Source organism: Athene cunicularia (assembly GCF_003259725.1).
Source record: "Athene cunicularia isolate RWA chromosome 4 unlocalized genomic scaffold, athCun1 chr4_part3, whole genome shotgun sequence".
Lineage (NCBI taxonomy): Eukaryota > Metazoa > Chordata > Aves > Strigiformes > Strigidae > Athene > Athene cunicularia.
In genome coordinates this window covers 4,405,537-4,423,787 of record NW_020799100.1, presented here as the reverse complement: position 1 = coordinate 4,423,787, position 18,251 = coordinate 4,405,537, and the positions used below count along the sequence as shown (strand labels likewise).

The 18,251-nt window shown below is 43.8% G+C and overlaps 1 protein-coding gene across 5 annotated transcripts in view; it reads right to left on the bottom strand.

Moving 5' to 3' along the window:
* The window catches only part of PASD1 (PAS domain containing repressor 1), a 105,523-nt gene that overhangs the window by 14,599 nt on the left and 72,673 nt on the right, over window positions 1-18,251 (bottom strand). For 4 of the 5 annotated variants that reach the window (XM_026848482.1, XM_026848481.1, XM_026848479.1 and 1 more), the window contains exons 2-11: window positions 15,404-15,495; window positions 13,823-13,879; window positions 12,272-12,426; window positions 11,401-11,492; window positions 9,510-9,599; window positions 8,262-8,382; window positions 6,995-7,108; window positions 6,205-6,323; window positions 5,273-5,355; window positions 1,524-1,630 (exon numbers count right to left, since the gene is read on the bottom strand). In XM_026848482.1, the coding sequence (XP_026704283.1) occupies window positions 1,524-1,630; window positions 5,273-5,355; window positions 6,205-6,323; window positions 6,995-7,108; window positions 8,262-8,382; window positions 9,510-9,599; window positions 11,401-11,492; window positions 12,272-12,426; window positions 13,823-13,854 (913 nt within the window). In that variant the 5' untranslated portion in view covers window positions 13,855-13,879; window positions 15,404-15,495. Of the gene's footprint in view, window positions 1-1,523; window positions 1,631-5,272; window positions 5,356-6,204; window positions 6,324-6,994; window positions 7,109-8,261; window positions 8,383-9,509; window positions 9,600-11,400; window positions 11,493-12,271; window positions 12,427-13,822; window positions 13,880-15,403; window positions 15,496-18,251 lie in introns of those variants that run through there. The other variant, XM_026848483.1, reaches the window with a different exon arrangement.

The following is an 18,251-nucleotide window of genomic DNA, read 5'->3' as shown; positions in this document are numbered from 1 at the left end:
TGTACTTGAGAGCAATTAAAATATTCCTTTAATATTTCTGTCTACATGCTTGCTGCACTTGACACAACTTGTGTCTAGCCCCTTTCACAGCTTCCTTCGTGTGCTCAGCCGGGCCACCCGCTTCCCCCCGCCTGTTTTGCACCAGCACTTTGCCTTGACAGGGCAGAAAAGCCTTCAGGAACGTGGAGTGGGGAAACTTGACATTCAGAGAAGTCATTTTCTCCATTCTCTACTTTGTCCTTTAGCATCTTCTAGGTGTAAGTGGTAGAGAGCACGTGGTGGAGACGGGGGTGGTTTGTAACTCAGAGATGAAAGCTTGTCTAGGTCCAGTGTGCTGGGGGGACTGTGGAGTTTCTTGGTGTCCCTCCATCACACTGCTCTATATCTCAGAGTAATTACAGCATCCCACTTTCTCCACTCTCTGGGGTGTCATTGTTTCCTTTTGACAAAACACTCTCTTTTCAGAGATAGCAGAGACAAACAGACACAGAGTTTGCCCAACAGGAAACCTTTAAGTAATATTTTTATGGCAAAATATTTGATTACCTAGATGCACTCTACAAAGTGCAGAGCTACTTTTCATTACAGTGCATGGCGATGCAAACCAGATGGAGGACAGACCTAGTGCTGGCTCAATATCTCAGCCTGAAACACATGGAATAAAATGGAAAAAATACAGTCTCAGGGATAAAGCATCTCACATGCTTCTCTGGGAGGAACAGCACACTGATTAACAGTAGACCACATCTGCTGCCACCTTTTGCCCCTCCTCACATCAGCCCCAGCCTTCAGCAAGACATGGCTCTTCAGCAGCGGGCTGCCTTGCCGCAGTACTCGGGTTAAGTGCTCCTTCTGACCTGGGTCCCCCTGGGCTCTTGCAGATCACGGTATTTCACCTCGCACAAAGATGAACTTCATGGATATTCTCTGGTGTTCCCACATCAGTCTGAACTGGACTTCTCTGCTTTACTTTCAGGTTGACCAAAACCAAGCCATCTTCACCCACATGGAATCTTTCTGCAGTACTTTTGTATTTAAAAAAGAGTCTGAATCTCTGGAAGCGTTTTACTAACCGTAAGTGAGGTTCACAACACCTAATTGTACAGGCAGGTTATCCAAATACTGCTTTCAGAAGGCATTTTGGTGAGCTGAGCCTCCTGGCAAGTCCCCATGAACTGTGACAATCAACAAAACTCACAAGGTTTGGGGCTGCCCTCACCAACTGGGGGCAGAGGGTGGAAAGTTCTGACTTCCCATTTATTAATCTCATTTCACTCTCAGACAACCTGTGCTCAAACAGGGTATCTGCCAATTTGGGAAACTTGCACCAAGAGTTCCTGATCTGAGTGAATTCTACAGGGATTCAACCTCCCAGGTAAGACTCAGCTGTGACAGCCTGTCTTGGGAAGAGAGAATTCCTTTGCGCCCCAGATAAAGATGCCTTTAGCGATGACAGCAAAAGGTTTTGCACAAGTGACATACGAGATCAAAGACAGGCATGCTGCAGAGGGAGAGGAACTTACAGTGTTCATGGCACCTAGCAAGAAGCTCCAGGTCATCTGCATGGTAGTAATCATACCCTGATGTTCCCAGAACCTCAAAGGGTAAATATCCTATAATAGGTGGAGCCCTAGAAGGGAAGCAAAGGGCAGGGAGTGAGCACAAAATCTGACACTTTGACATCCTGGCAGATACACTGTGATAGAACCAAAACCACCATCTCGTACGTTCACTTGGCGAGAAATCAGGAGTGGATTTTCATACACACAACAATATATTTTCATATACAAGCAAAAAAAAACAGCGAGAGAGAAGTAAAAATTGAGAAAATGAAAAGGTGTGTGTTTACTGTTTCGTAGCCTATTCATTATGTGGGTGTAGAGAAATGCAAGTGACTCAATTCATGCTTGTGAGACACACAGCTTGAGAAATGCTATGGCTGTTCGTGTGCATAATAACTTGGAGCTCAAGTAAAATTATCCAGTAGGTTGGATGTAAATGTCATCTGGGTAGTAACTGTAGAAGAAAGAGTAAGTGGGAAGCTGCAATGTGTGTCAGGACCAGCTTGGGTAAAAGAAAAAGTAATTGTTCCCATGAAAAATCTTGGGAAATTATAACCAGCAAAAAAGTTTTTATGCTGGTAGTAAAGACAAGCATAGGCGTGAGGCTGATTTTAAGGACTGCTATTTCTATGGCAGGTAGAGAAGGAATGGAGGAAGTAATTAGATGGGCACATTGCAATGATTTACCTGACTGTTCTGCTGTAATTCTAGACTTTCCATTTTCTAGGCAAAGTGAGATATTTTATTTTAAACAAGTGCCCTAACAACACTGAGCTTATGGACAGCCTTCGCTGGAGCCTACTAGCTCATGATTATGAAATAACACTGAAATATGAGGATAAAACCACTATTTTTGCCTCTACTCCCTATATCTGCATGCCAACTTATGTCCCCTAGCGCTCAAGTACACTCCTGTTTGCACCAAGTGCCACAGTGAGGCAGGACTTGGGCTAATTTGGCTCCACCTATTTGTTTTGGCTTCTGGATGTGCTGATAGCATGAGGCTCACCTGCCAAGTTCAGCATGTTCCTCAGGAATAAGGTGGCAGTGTGTTAGCAAAACGGTTAATGCTTCAAAACCAGGACAGTGTGAAGGTGTCATTGCCTATCAAACCTGCCTCTCCTCCTGCCTTTCTCTTGGGGTGTGGAGTGGCCCTCTTAACAAAGGTGAATGCCATAAAGTAGCCAAAAATATGAGCAAAAATTATTTAAGTGTAAATACGTTTAGACTTGGGTGGATCAGTCTTGAGTTTTCCGGATATTAATGTGGGAAATTCTGTCCTGGCTGAGCGACCTAGCTCCACATCTGTACTCTTGAGAGACATGGTGGGCATAGATTATTCAACTAAAGAGCCCAGACAGGTCTACAGCCTCTTTCTCCACAGCCACGAGCAGTTTTTCACTAAATGGGAAACAAGGGAAAAGGAGGGACAGCAAGGGATCTGCTCCACAGCAGCCCCAGGAGGACCAAGGTCTGAGCAGGAGCTCCTGAGTCCCAGCACAAAGGCTTGGCTGGAAAAGCCAGTCCTCCACACTCTCTGATGGCAAACCTCTTGAAACAGAGCATGCTGAGTACACAGTGGTCTCCTCCACAATACAGCTTTATTTATTCAAATAACTTTTCATAGAGCACTGTGTTCCTTTTCCTCATGTGACCCAGATTTCTGTTAACGATGATAATATGTGTATTTATTAAACTGTCCTTCCTTGCTGTCTCTTTGGCAGAACACACCAGTGTCTCTCCTATCTTTAATGACATGCTTATATTCAAGACAACAATGTCTTTCAGATGCACATCAAATAAACTTTTAAGCTGATCAGGAAATTATTTTGCTTTCCTGAGTTTTGACAGAATTCTTTAAATGAGAAAGCAACCCCAAACTGCTCCTTATCTGCCATTTGACAAGGACCTGCCTTGCTTGTGAAATGATTTAAAAGTGTCTTGTTAGCTTAAGTTCCAGCCTTGAGGCCTGTGACTCGCTGTGCAAATGGAAATGCAGAGTCTGCAGAGAACCTTTCAAGTGCAGTCTTGTAATAAATTAAGGGAAAATAAGGAGAGGACCACAGTGCAGAAGAGAAATAGACCATTACGAAAGTCGGTAGGTTTTCTTCCTCTACACTTATTTACATGTATACCCAGAACACAGATATTTCCTAGTTTTCTAATGTTTATGCAGATCTATGGAGTGCTTTCTGCATTATCTATCTTTAGTTTATGTTCTCATCATGATAGCAAAGGTCCTGATTCCAACTCATGCTGGGTACCCTCTGCCCCTCCTGGCAGCACAGCACACCTCAGCGTCAGGCAGTGTGAGTTGACGCAGATAAGCAAGAAACAGCAAAATACCCAATAAGAGAGGTTTGAATTGGTGATTAAATGAGACAACCCACACAATCCCCTACTCATCCCTGGGTCTGGGCTCACCGCTTGCATCTGGGGCTGTCACAGACTGCCTCAGCATCTGCATCAGCTTAATTTACTCTCCGTAACAATGGTTTCCTTACTGGGGATATCAGTGGGACCAGAGTGGCTGCAAGCACCCAGCACAGAGAGATTCCTCTCTGTGTCATAACCTAGATTCATCAAAAGACTCTTTGATAGGTTTCAAAGCGGCTCCTGCTTGCTGTATTCACAGGAGCTGTTGGGACACAGCCCTTTGGAAAACCAGTTCACTCCATCAGTGAGGAAGGGGCTTAGGACTCTTTCAGGAATCTTAACATTAATCACCCGATTCTGAAAACGTGCATTACTGGACAGGCCAATTCAAGTCTAACAAGGTCACTCCAGTGAGATCTTGACATGAATAATAAGCCAACTGTCCCAAATCACACTGCATTAACTGCAGGGCTGTCGCAGGGACAATTCTTCCATGCTTCAAGGTATGATGTGTGAGGTACACATCTTGCTTACTGTATAAATGCAAGTTATTATTCATTTATATTTGCTCTACCTCTTTCCTCTAAATGTGCAGATGATATTTAGGTTTTTTCATCCCAAATATTTTTTTTCCCTACAGCCTTATTTACTAGTCTTCTGTTTCTAGTAATGACTACCTTTTCACAGCTTGCAAAGGGAGGGATAATGAGAAGGGTAGGATTTTGCAATGTGCGTATGCTTAGTCAAATACAGAGAGGTAAAAGAGTAAACAAAACCCTCCATTTTCTTTTGGAGAAAATGAATCCTATATTCATCAGCTTAATAAAGTGGGTCCAGTCTAGTTCATTCACCAAGCTGAATCTTAGCCCACCATATGACACTGTCAAAACCAAATCTGCAATTAAATAACCTAATCATCTGATTTTTCTTTTATTTTTACAAATTTCATTATTTCTCAAGGTGAAAATCAAAAGTTTATTGACACATCAAAAGATCTGGAAGGATTCCTGGAAGCTGTAGCTGGAAAACAAAGGAGCTAAATGAATCCAGTGAACAGGACTCACACTGCTCAGTTTTAATGATTTAATATCTTGGTGAAGTTAGACATTTTTCTAGACATATTCCCATCATTTTATATGGTTTCTTACCTGCCTAAAATATGGAAAAGTGCAAAGCATTTAAAGATGATTAATAAGTAAGTTCAGAGCATTATTACTTACTCAGTTGCATCAATTAGAGCTATTCTACTTGGGATCTCAGGCAATAGCTACACAAAGTTTTCTATTTTTAAACTACTTTGTTTATTCTTCCGTGACTAAAACCAAATCTCTTACCTGTGGTCCAAGAATAAAAACTTCCATTCCAAACTATGCCTCGATGTAAATTCTTCACATGGCTCTTCAACATTGCAGAGCTCCTGCAAAACAGTTGGCACATTCAGACATTTAATCCTATGAAATGACAAAAGTAGCCCTCTATCAAGACCAAGGATGCATCTCCTTGGTATAATAAACCCTAGCAAAACCCAGTGCTTTTAAAGCACTTGACTTGTTTTCCTCTAAGGAATGTATAAGCCTTGTTTCATAGATGCATAAGCTGATGAAAAGTGGATGAATAATTTACCCTGGGCTGAATTTCAAAGCTAGGATAAATAGTCCAAGGGCCTCATCTTGCAGTCTGTAGGCAAAATTCCCCAGCTTTCTGTAAATATTGGTATCTGAAAATGGATGACATCACCAGGTCCAGCCTCAAACTGAGCTGCCTAATGCTGTCTTGAGCAAGAAGCACCCATGGTCGTTATCCCTGTCACCACTGCCCTGTGCCACAGGACACACACATTGCAGCAGAAAGGGTCCATGAAACATGTTGTTCAGTGTTTCAAGATGCGGGTGGCCTTCTTACACAAAGGAGAGGTGGGATGTATTTCTTTTAAGGCTGCAACTTTTCAAGGAGTTTAGCTGGTCAGCTGGGCTGACTGCTCCCAGACACCCCATCACACAACTGCCTCTTCTAAAAAGCAACTCCTGCTTCATATCTCATCACTCCATAATATATATTTATGTCATCTCCCACTCCCAAACACAGCAGAGTCCCCTCTCATTTACCAACCCTCTGCACAAGGATCTGTGCTGCTCTTTGAGAGGCTGCTGCACCACGGCTCCCCTCGCAGCAGCCGAGCCCGTGCCCGTGGTACCCGCAGCAGCTCCGCTGCTGAGCACCGGCCGATCCCCACATGAAAGGGAAGAGGCAGTCGCAGAGCTCTCACCTTTAAGAACTGTGGTGTGACAAGACGAACAGTTGCTACAAGGCAAATCTGCTCCTCCGTGGCTGACCTGAAAGCTCGTGCAATAGCTGACTCAAAGCCATTACAGGAGGGTGTAGGCACTAGACACAACCAGACAATTTATTTAAGAAGAGGAGGAAGGACAGCTTTCTTTTCATGTTAAGACAGGTACAATGACTGATGAAATCCAAGCAACAAACTCCTCCTACCCACAAGGTGATGCCACACTGATACACGCCGATGTTATTTAAAGCATGACCCTCTAGGCTCCAAGTTACACAGCTGTAACCACGTGCCCCTGGCTTGCAGGGAAGCTTCGTAAGACAGCTCTGAGCAGCTCACATTGCAGCTGCAGCCTCCTTGTCAGCCTTTTCCAGCTCAACTTTTGCAAGATTCAAGATTTTACAGGTTTCTCAAACTATTTAATCTTTAAGAAGTGTCATTTGATTGCCACAAGTGAAACAGAATAGTCTGTTTTACTGGTTATTTGAATAAGTAGGCTGCTTTACAGTTGGCAGTGGGTCAAATGGAGGTAGGATCAGTCTGGCATCAGTTCTTTAAACACAGCATGCAGAAGAGTGTGCTCTTCTGACCCACAGCCTCCCCACCACTTTTATATGAAAAATACCTCCAACATATCCACAGTTCATTCCACCCCTGCCAATTACAGTGCATTTTCAGCTGAAACAAGGCCTTTAGGAAGCTACAGATCAACACGCAACTTAAAGGAGAGAAGGAAGAGAGGTAAAGGTAGGATGGAGCAGTGACTTACCATGAGTAAAATATTTAAAATCCACTACAAATTTCACATATTCATACATCAGGGGTTCATTTGGATCTAAGCTGCCTCTTGCTAAATGGCAGCAAAACTCTATTTGTTTTTCCACTGAAATGAGAGAAAGAGAGGCAGGCATACACAATGTTACTAGAAGTCTGCACTTCAGCACACTCCATATATCCAATCTATCTTGGTGTTTATACTAACCCTACCACTGTGGTATCTGAATACACCCTGCCAGGATGCTCCTGATACCCATAAGTAAATATGTAACTACTAGGAGCAATAAACAGCTGGTTCTGCTTAAGGAAATGTATTCTTACCCTTTCTCCCACAGCTTTGCAGCCACCCTGCTACGCTGGGCATGAAGCCCTGGCAATATTGGTCAGTAGTGTTTTCCCCTGACCTCGTGCGTGCAGTTTCATGCAAAGCTGTTTAAGTGGTATTGCAGAACTGTGCTCTGGCACCACCCAGCAGGACCCAGATCCAAAGGGCACTCAAGTCACCCTAAGCTGTTCCTAAGGGAACCGTGCCAAGCTCTTATTCACTTCTCTGCCCAATGTCTGAACTCTGTGGAGCTTTCAGCCAGAGGGAAACCAGCCCCAGAGCAGAGCACCAGCACCAGGGCTGCCCAGTTCCCACTGACACTTACAGGGCAGCAGAGAGGGGAGGCCAGCACTGCCCGGCCATGCCAAGTCCACTGGGAAAGGGGGTTCCAACATAGGCTTGGTGGAATGTGGATGTTAGGAAGATGCCACTGCCCGCTCTGGTGCTGGGGATGGTTTTTCGGGGAAAGGGATATTTTGAGGGTGGAACAGCAGCCAGCAATAGAGACCCAGATAGACTGTTAAGATAGGAAGGCTGTTACATGTAGGGTTTTTCAGGTGTCCTGAGACATACAAGCTTCCTAAGGAACAAAGATTCTGCCAAAACCCTTTGGGATTTCTCCTATCCTTTTCCTTCTCCCAAGCCCCTCACTCCTTTCAGAGGCTCAGTCCAGCATTCCACCCTGGGAAAAATATCTAATGAGGGCAGTTTCACTGTCCTGTGATGCAAAGCAGAGAGCAAATCAAAGACGAAGTACTGGCAGCATGCAGGAACATTAGATGATGTGCTGAGTTAAAAACCAGAAATACTAACTGTGGCGAAGCAGAAGTGGCAGGCAGGAGAATTAAATAGCTGGTGAGCCCTGTGCAGGCTCCCCTGGGAGCTGTTTGCCTTTGGCAAATTTCCCTGGCCAACAGACAAGAGCAGAGCTTACCGTTTAGAAAATCAGCTGCAACAGGATCTGTCATGAGCACATGTGGAGAAAGGAGCTTGTACACCTCGCTCTGCTCCCGCTCAGGCAGAAAGTTTAATATATTTTGGTCCACCAAATCTGACTGATACAAAAGAATGCTTTGTCATGTTCAGCAGTGCAGCTTGACACAACTACACATCCTTTCACCCACATCAGAGCACAGATGCTACCGGTCTAGCATGGATGCTTAAGACAAGGAAGCCCTGTCAAGGAAGCCCAGTCAATCTGCAGATGGATCTAGGGCAGAATATAACCCTTAGGTTATTTTACCCCAGGGTTGCTATCTATTTGCAAAAGGTTGAATGGGTCCCAGACCCAGAGGTTGCCCTTCAGTTCAGCCAGACGCAAGCTGGAGAAGAATCCCGGTACCACAGGAATATAACATGATGAGAAATATCATATCAAAATGAAAATTTTAAACATTTCCCCTTGGAAGCACAAGACAGAAGTGGGAGAGCTCCTCCTCACATCCTCCATTTGTCTTCTGGGCTGAACAGCTGTCAAAATCTGCTCAACCTGCAAGTGTGTCAGTGCTGATAAACCCACACATCCTGACTAAAGGGGTTCTGCTAAAATGTCAGCATGTATTTGTTTCTTAGCACACCATGACATTCAGCCAGGTTAACTGTGTGCTCAAATCTTCCCTCACATGGCATCACTAGTGCCTCATGCTTGGCACCAGATAAAAATTTAAAATGTTTTTGAGGGGCCAGCAGAAACTTCTGTATCCAACAGCCAACTGATGTCTAGAAATTCTCCCAGAAAACTCTGAGGCCACATATTTGTTACCGAAGATGATGGGGTCAAAGTGAAAGAAAACAATGACATTGGAAAAGTATATATTTGGACCTGAAATAATCTTTAAATTATGTGAGGAGAGCTTCAGCATGCACGAATTTTGTAAGCATGAGATTTTTCCATATATCTGGTGGGATAAATACCACTCAGACCATCCTTCAGAAGCACAACCAAGTAGTGAGCTATGGGTATAATGATTTCTCATAGGGGTTTTTTTAGCTAACTCGCAGACCCTGAGAGAGAATATGTTACTCACAGGAGCTTGAGAAACTCCCTGAGTTTGTTGGTTTATCCCCCACCCACTGTTAGTTGCCTCTTTGGTTGGACAAAAACAAGCCCCAGCCCTGCAGTGACTGGACTGCGTTAAGGCAGGGGAATGATTCTTCACCGTATTGCGTGGTCAGAACTTACCGGTAAGTGTCCAAGCAGAGATGAAACACTATCAGATACATAAATAATAATCCCATCAGTGGTAAGAGCAATGAGAAAGCCATCTAGTGCCTAGTGATGAAAAGGCAGGCAAAAAAGAAAAAAATAAAAAGAATTGTGCAAGGGAACAACTTAAACTATAAGAGGCTAATTTTATTCTTTTGTGGTGCTTCTAGCAGCCTAAAACTAATATAAATCAATGATGGAAATGATAGTTCAATGCAGATAAATAAAAATTACACATGCAGTCTAATTCAACATTCTTCTTATACCCTTATTTGCTCATTAATATTAAATTGACTTGTATTTCTCACCCAGGGAGTATTTATTTAACATGAAGCAAGACAGTGATGGTTAGATTTCTACACCCACACAATCCCAGTGACTTCAGTCACTTCATTATGTGTTCTGAGTTGCACAATAGTTAACCAATTTGGTGTGTAAGGATAGATATCATCATGGCAAACCCAGCATTGTAGATAGATGGATGGACAGACAGATAAGCAGAGACAGAAAAATTATACAATGCTGTATTTAAGGACTATATGGACAAGATCTAAAGCCTTATTTATGTAAAGCACTCATTTCTTATGCTAGTGACACAACAATTTTAAACTTGGGTTTTTTTCCCCTTTCTTATTAACAATGGTTTCTGTCCTGGAGTCAAAGTTCTCTGTCCCTTTTAAGTCACTGCATGTGCCTTCCTCTTTGGGTGTTCTCCCTATTCTTCAAAACATCTTCTTGTACCATTGATCCAGTGTCTGACCTGACCTTATTCTTCTCTAACACTTACCAATATCTGTGAGTTTTAACCTCTGATCAGCACCATGCACAAAGCCAACTCTTCTAAAGACACTGTTAGGCTGCTCTGCAGCTTAGCTACAGGGAGCCAAAGGTGCAGCATTCACTGTCCTCCCCACCTCACTGTCATACTCTGCCTTTGCTGAAAGTAAGATGTCTCTGGAAAAAAACACTGATTTTAAATAATGGTCAACTGTCTAACATAGCCCCGAAAGTCAACAGTTATTCAAGGGCTCTCTCCTCCACCACTTCTTCGGGGGGGAATTTGTTTTGATTCAGCTGGAACAAACTAGCTTGTTTGGTGAGAGAAATTCCCAGAAAGAATGAACAGATTTTTCCAGGGAGGTGAGTCATGACATCCTGATGAAAAGGAATAACTAAGACACTGCAGCACCTCCCAGCTCAGCCCAGCATACACCCTTATTTTGGTGGGGCAAAGAGCAACAGCTGCCCACGCAGGGTAGGAGACATCCTTGCCAGAGGAGCATGCAGCACAAACCCAAAGCTGCATCCTTAAGAAAGGAAAAATGTAAGCTCTTGGGGTGTTTCTAGATCAGCTAAGCATTTTAGAGGTATCAGAGCTGTTCTCCTGAATGCACTTAAAGACAAGCCAAGCAAAAGACACAGCATTCACATCACAAGTACGGCACTGCACAGCTAGCAGCAGCAAAGGCAGTAAAGTAAACGCTGCCTGGCTAATGGGATGTGGGAGGAAGAGCGCTGTTCTGCTTTTTTCAGGTCCTTTCAAGTTTTTGCTAAAACTGATAGCTCTAGCGGCTCTTCTGGGAAGGGCACTTCTCATTTTCCTCTCTCACCAAGCCAAATCTGGGCCAAATTGTTCTTAATTCCTAAATGAAAAACTTTAAGGGGAAGCAATCATATTTTTAATTCTGTGTCTGCAAAGCATTTAGCAGAACCTTGGTCTCTGTCAGGTTTGTATTATATGTGCCAGTAGAGTAGAAATCATTAACATTGGGACCTACGGGTTTTCACCTGTAGACTATACGTCTCTGAACTACTCCACTGAACTGATTACTTCTCGCTCATCTATGCAGCTTTAATTTCTTCTTACCTCTAACATCAACTGGGTGAACTCCTCATTGCTAAGAAATGAAGGCTTCCAGTCTTGTCTAATCTCACAGGCTTCTGTCTGTGCTGTGATTTCTTAAAGAGAAAACATCAAAAAAGCAACATGACTCATGCTAGTTGGATTTCTTTTTTCCATTTTCAAGTAACACTAGATTTCCTCTAAGAGGCTTTCAGAGGAATCATCCTCAGATCATTCTCCACACAAAGCCTTCTTGTATGCAAGTCATTTTCCACACTATGATAACAGAAATGCATTAGAAATCAAGAAAAGGAAGAGGAGACATTTTGGGTGGTCTGAAGAAATCCTTCAAAAATTAAGGTCAGTGGGCTTATTTCAGGAGTAGCTGAGCAACACTGGGAGCAGAGGGTGTCTGTGACTCTGAGGCTGCTTCAGGAAGGCTCACAGGAGTGCCCAGGCAGCAGGACAGGCTGTGCCCAGTCACCTTCTACCCCAGGAGACCTGGGAATAGGGCACAGAAACCCTCTTCCCCTAGCTTTTGTAGAGTGAGTTGTTCCTCAGCTCTTCCTCCCTCATGCCTTGTTTGAGAGTACACAAAGCATGCCAGGGGATGAGGAGGCCAGCGAGGGAAATGGAGCAATGCCACTACATTAAAAATCGTACAGCACTGCATCTTTTCCAGTATATCCATGTTTAACTGGTCAGCACTGTACTCATACCTAGCCCATTCCCTGAGGCCAAATGCTGTGCCTTATTCTGACCCTCACTTAGGTTCATGCCTTCTCTGGAGGTCTGAGATGCTTGGGAAAAGCAGTTTTCATCTGAGTGGAAACTGACTGCTGGGCAGATGCCGAGCCAGTGCCTTCAACAGGAGCTGGCCAGCACCCTCCAGTACCTTTCTGTTTCTGCAAGAAGTCAATGGTCCTCTGCAGTATTGTGGACTTGTCCATCTTGAGAGGGTGGCCGTGGCCCTGCAGCATCGTGCAAAGCTCTTTAATGAGGACATTGAACTGGTCTCTCCTCTTCTTTTCAGATTTGTTGCGTGATGCCCTGGGTGACAGAAACATAAACGCTGCTAAGTAAAGTGAAGGACTACAGCTCAGCTCAGGGAGAGGTAAATAGCCCTGCACCAGCAAAACACTTTAAATACAAGAATCTAAACTCTGCTGGGACTGATCTTTGTTTAAAATTAGACTTGGGTGTAAGCGCCTTGCTGCTGCTTAGAGCCTTGCAGCAGGACTGAACTCACCCTCGGCGAGCAACACCTGAAGGTAACAAATGTGATTTACATTAATTTGAGCAAGACCATATCCTTACATACATGTCAGCAGCAGTTCCCACCGTTTCAAAAGTGGTGATAATGAGCTGAAGGTGTTATGCGCAAAATTTCTCCAGTAAGAGAAGTCCTGGCATCTACATGCTCATGTTTTGACCACTTCATTTTATGAACTTTTGTTTTGCAGATAGTACACACACATTTAAAGGTCAAAATGTGATGGATTCTTTATTCCCTGATTTGTACTTGCAAAAGCAACTTATCAAGAGACAATACTGTGCAGAGACGACTGCAGAATAAAGTCAAGCACATGCTCTCTGTATCTGGTTTTGAAAAGCTGCTGCCAGAATATGAAATTGGGAATGTTAAGAGTCTAGCTGCAGAAACCACAGACTAGTTTCCAGCTTGCATTAATACAATTCAAGAATGTTTTATTAGAGTTTTCCCCTCCATTAAAAACAATAAAGGAGAAAGAAAATCCATTCAGTTTCTTCTCAAAATGCTCTTTCCAGTGCTCGTATCTGAGATAACCCTATTTTCATGCCACCTCTTTGAGTAGTAATTAATTTTCTTTACAAGTGTAGTCATAATGATACATGCTTCCTGCGATCTAGATTGAGTGTGGTATGTAGAAAGCATTTCCACTCATATTCAGGTCGGCATTTGGAGGTTCTCAGATCCAGCATTTATGTTCACAGTCATCTCTGTTTTGGCACTTGTGTACGATGACTAATGAGAACTGAGCCAAACGCTTCTCTGAAGGGAGACTAACTCCTACCTGTGCTAAAGCAGGACTGTTCTCTAAGTTTCACAGGGAACTCTACCCCAGGTGGGCAGCACTGCATGATGCCAATAATCACAGGTCAGGAGTCCTGCATCAAGATAACAAATAGCCATGGGATAACATGAGATTCTGAGGGCACAACAACATAATTTAAGGGCCACTCAGCTGATTAACCCATTGTAGGGATGGTCAAACACACTGAGAAGCTTGGAAGTGGTGACTGAATTATGCTGTTTGTGGTCTGCTATACAGTCTGTAAACTGCACGGGGGGGTTGCCTCTGACATCAGTGGTCCCAAGTACTTTTTGAAGCATTGGACAACACAGCATTTACAATTCTCCCCTAAGAGAGCTTCCACTCTCTGTGCTCTGTGCATCCCTTCATACCTCTTTGCCCTGTCCTTCTCATCTTCATCCATCAGTTCGTTTACACAACACAGGGCTCTGGAAGGAAAAGAGAATTATTTACAGAGACATATTACTGAGACATTGTTGAGGATGGCAGAATATAGAGCTTACTGGTTTGTACTTTATGACGGTCTGCATGTTTCAATCTTCCCTTTCCCAAACTACACTCTTGTTATGTAGTTTCTTGCTTGTTTTCTCAGCTACTGAGGCTTGAGAAGCGAAAACGCTGCTATATGCCCAAACATACAGCTATAATAAGCATGATTTTAGAAAGAGCTAAGAGCCAGCAGCCCCTCAGCCTGCCTTTGTACTCCCCTCTGCCACAGGATGGGGAACCCAGCTGAAACACTGAACTCTGCACAGGAATCAGCATCTCCTCTGCAAATCTGCATAGCAATCAGCATCTCCTCTACTAATGTGAGAGCTGATTTGACTCTGATGTCTGTACCAGACAGCACTGTGCCTGGTCCTGTTTGGGGAAGTCAAACAGGCTGACGGTTGATTTCAAGCATTGCAATGCCTGAAAAGCATCTGAGCTTTCTTACCCAGTGGAAGGGCATAGGAGGAAGAGGGAAACTGTGCTAATCTCCCAAAGGATTAGTATTAGGCAACAGCAGGGTACTATGAGGACATCTAAGAGATGATATAATAGAAAGGTTCATCCAAAGCATCCTGCAGCCAATGACTGCTGCTTGTGCTGGTGGACTTCCACCATCTCATCTGAGCTGTGTCCTACCACTAGGATTCATACTCACGACTTCAAGTTAAAGCTTCCTCATCTGGCACTAACCAGGAAAAAGAAGGGAATGTGACCCAGGTTCCCTGGGTTTTGTACGCTCCTGCACCACAGCAGTCATTGCAGGCTGCTGTCTTTACTTATCTAACTGTTCCTGCAGCACAGGTAAGGAGAACAGTTGGCCACAACTCTCAGTAAGGACACGGTACTGTCAACCCCCGTGAAATGATGGAAAATTCAACATGAGGGTAGCTTCTTCACTGATGACTAGCTTTCTGTGACTCAGATGGGCTAAGTGCGAGGCAAGGGAGCCAGCGATGCAGTCAAGACAGCTGCTGCCACTCCACACTGCGTCGTCTGGGTCAGCTCTGCTGGGCTGCACCCCCCTCAGACACCTCCAAAGAGGAATTTGCACCCATCCCCAGCATCAGCACCAATGAGCATTTCACCTCCCACCCTGCCCAGCACCCAAGGGGCATTTTTCAGTGGGTATATTCAAATGTTTTCCCTTCTCAAACTACTGCTCAGACAATTCAAACAAGCTCAAACAACTTGGTGGCTACAAAAGTAACATGAAATAAAACTACCCAGAACTGACAGAAAGTCAAAGATGTTGCTCACAGTAAAAGCTACAAAAATTTTCCCTTCCCTTCCTGCTTCAGGGCAAGAATCTCCCACCCTGCAGATGACCTGGGCAGAAGAAACTGTATGATTTCTTTTGTCCCAAAATATGCATGCTCCATGAGGCCCTCCTCATGGAGAACCACATTCAGTGGTTCTCACTGCCTGAAACACTGAAAGCTACAAGCCAAATTAGAAATTACCTGTTCTATTCCTCAGATTCATCAGTCCAGACTGATGGAGAGAGATTAGCACTTCTTATCACCATGTAAATAGAGACGGAGAAAAATTAATCCTGAAAGGAAAAGCAAATCCAGTTAAAACACAGTTGCAGGATGACTTAGCCTAGAGAGCAGCAATCACTTCAAACTGAAAAAGTCTACCACTCTTAAGTTAGAAACATGCTCAAGTACAACTGGTGAAAGCTCAGCAAAGCCTCCAGGAACCATGTTCTGGGGCTCCTGGCTCTGTGTGCACCACCTGCATCCACAGAAGCAGCCTGGGAAGGCCAACTTGACCTCTTGTGTCCAAAAAGCCATGTGGCCCAGCAGGGTGGAGGAGTGGCCCTACTAGCTTGGGGCCACTGAGGATTGATTGGAGTCCCTTCAAAGTTTACATGGCATGGATGCTGTGAAAACCAGCAGGTATGATCCATCCTTCATCTACCCAATCATGCAACCAAAACTCTCCTTTGAGGTGAACGTGGTCAGCTCAAGCCACAATCACCCACCTGCGGATGGATTTAAGGCCTCCCATTAAGATTTGCTACTGACAAGACACACATCTCCTTTTTGTTTGCAGTTTAAACAGTTACTAATGAACATCCTGAACTCCTGACTACACCCACACTATAGTGCTCACATCCCTGAAACCATCACTGTTGAAACTTGTCTGGCTTCAGATGAGCCTCATTCTCAGGAAGGACATGAATGTAACCAGACTGTTCATGATGGACAGCAATATCTTCAGCAACAGCCAAGTGCTGGGCTTCCAAATTTAACAAGCTTTTGATGCCCTTAAAGTGACCTCCCTGCTCTGAACCCAGGTTCATGGCTGTTTCATCTGTTACCATTAGTACAAGCTAACATCAGCTCAAGACACCACAAAAAACTCGCTGCCACGACCAGAGATGACATATTTGTAACCACGGTGAACGAGCAAACATACCTCAACATTTTTGATCATGTAAAAGACTAGAAAGAGCTTGTTTGTTCCTCCAGCTAGTGAAAACACCTCAAAGGGAGGAAACACAAGAAGGTGGTTGAAGAACCACTGCAAGAGACACACGCCAGGCAGGCACGCGGGGAAGGGCAGCTGGGACAGGGTAGGGGCTGGCACTGTGGGGCTGCTGCTAAATACCGTGAGCAACACAGATCCCAACCAGTGATACTGTGAGAGTGCTTTGTAGGGGAGGTTTATGTGAGTATCGTGAGACAACGAGCCAAATTCCTGCTCATTGCAGCTAAACGAAATTATGTCAGTCCATTTGCTCAAAAAAATTGGCTCAGATAAAGTGTGATACAGTCATTGTAAACAGTAATATGGAAGGTACCTGCAAGAGGCCTCAACCTCCTGACATAACAGAAGTATGAGAGTAACATATAAAATACCTAATGTGTTTCAATGGTAAGTCAATCAGTAAAAAATGCAGTTGGGACAAAGTGATCACTTTCAGTTTGGAACATGAACTTCCAGGGAAAAAAAAACTCACACAACTCCTGATATCCTCAGTGTAGCTGCAACTGAGAACATCTGTGTAGCGAGTTTAAACACGGTGGATCTGCTATGCTGCTGTTCTCACAGCCCTAATACACTGGTCAAGTTACGAGCTTTTATCCTAGTTCAAAAGGAGCGTGTGATCTTATTTGTTACCCTATTGAGCTATCATGGAACTGAGTTGCTTATCTTAATCACTGTTGCTCATTGGTCAGTGCTGCTTTATTCAACTCATACAGTTGTTTCTCCACTAGAAGAATGACCTATACAGAAATTTTGCTAACTTGTAATAATTTTGGAGATACGCAGGTATAAAGAAAATTCTTCTTAAAGCAACAGGTTAAAGTATAAAAAAAGCTTGTGAATAAACAGATCTATCACAATTTTTCAGGAAAATTTTCTTCTGTATGGGCTTAAGTACACACAAATTCAGCCAAACTAAAGATTCTTCCTGAGCTTTATGAGTGCAAAGCTTTATGCAGAAACCTTCACACTGCCCACAGGTTGCCTAACAACTGACAACCCCTGGGAAGCCTGAAGGATTTTTCTGCCTTGTACATGTGGTTGCCCTCCCAGCCAGTTTGAATAGCAGTAAGTTGAGGGAAGCTGTTTGGTTGCTGAGAGAGACAACAGACCAGTTAATGCTCACTGAGTCTAAGCTGGGAAATGAAGCCCAGATTCTCCAGTAGCAACTATCACATCCTGCCGCAGCAAGCTGCCAGGGGCAGAGAATGAGGCTTCCCGGGTCTGTCCCAATGGGACACTCCTATTGAACGTGAGAGATGTCCTCAGTCAACGCCAGACTTCGAGGCTCTAACAGAATAAGTGATCATGAGAGAATTCACAGGCCCAAACACACAGAGAAGCTTTTTGCATGATACAGCAGGATGGTGAGCTACAAAAAGTCTTAGTAGAAGACACCTAAGGACAAAATATTCTTAACCGGCTTAAGCACTTCAGGACTACATTTAGCTAAGTGCTTTTTGTCTTGTTATGAGCCAGAGCTAAATATAGTAACCAGAATACTTAAGAATAGTTTCATAAGGGTTGTATACACTTCTCAGCAAGATAAGGCACTTAGCACTACAGACAGCAGTATGTCTACATGTTAAGAGTATTTTAAATAGCTCCAGATAGAATCTCTTTGACCTTAACTGTATTAACCAGAGGGATCAAAATTTATTTATTGCCTCCTGAAAATCCTCTCCTGCAACACTTGGAGAGAAGGATTTCTGAACTCTATGCGCAGGTAAAGAGAGAGGACACTTGCCCATGCTGCTAGCATCATCTTTCACCCCACCTACAACAGGTGTGGATCAACTTTCTCACAAAGAA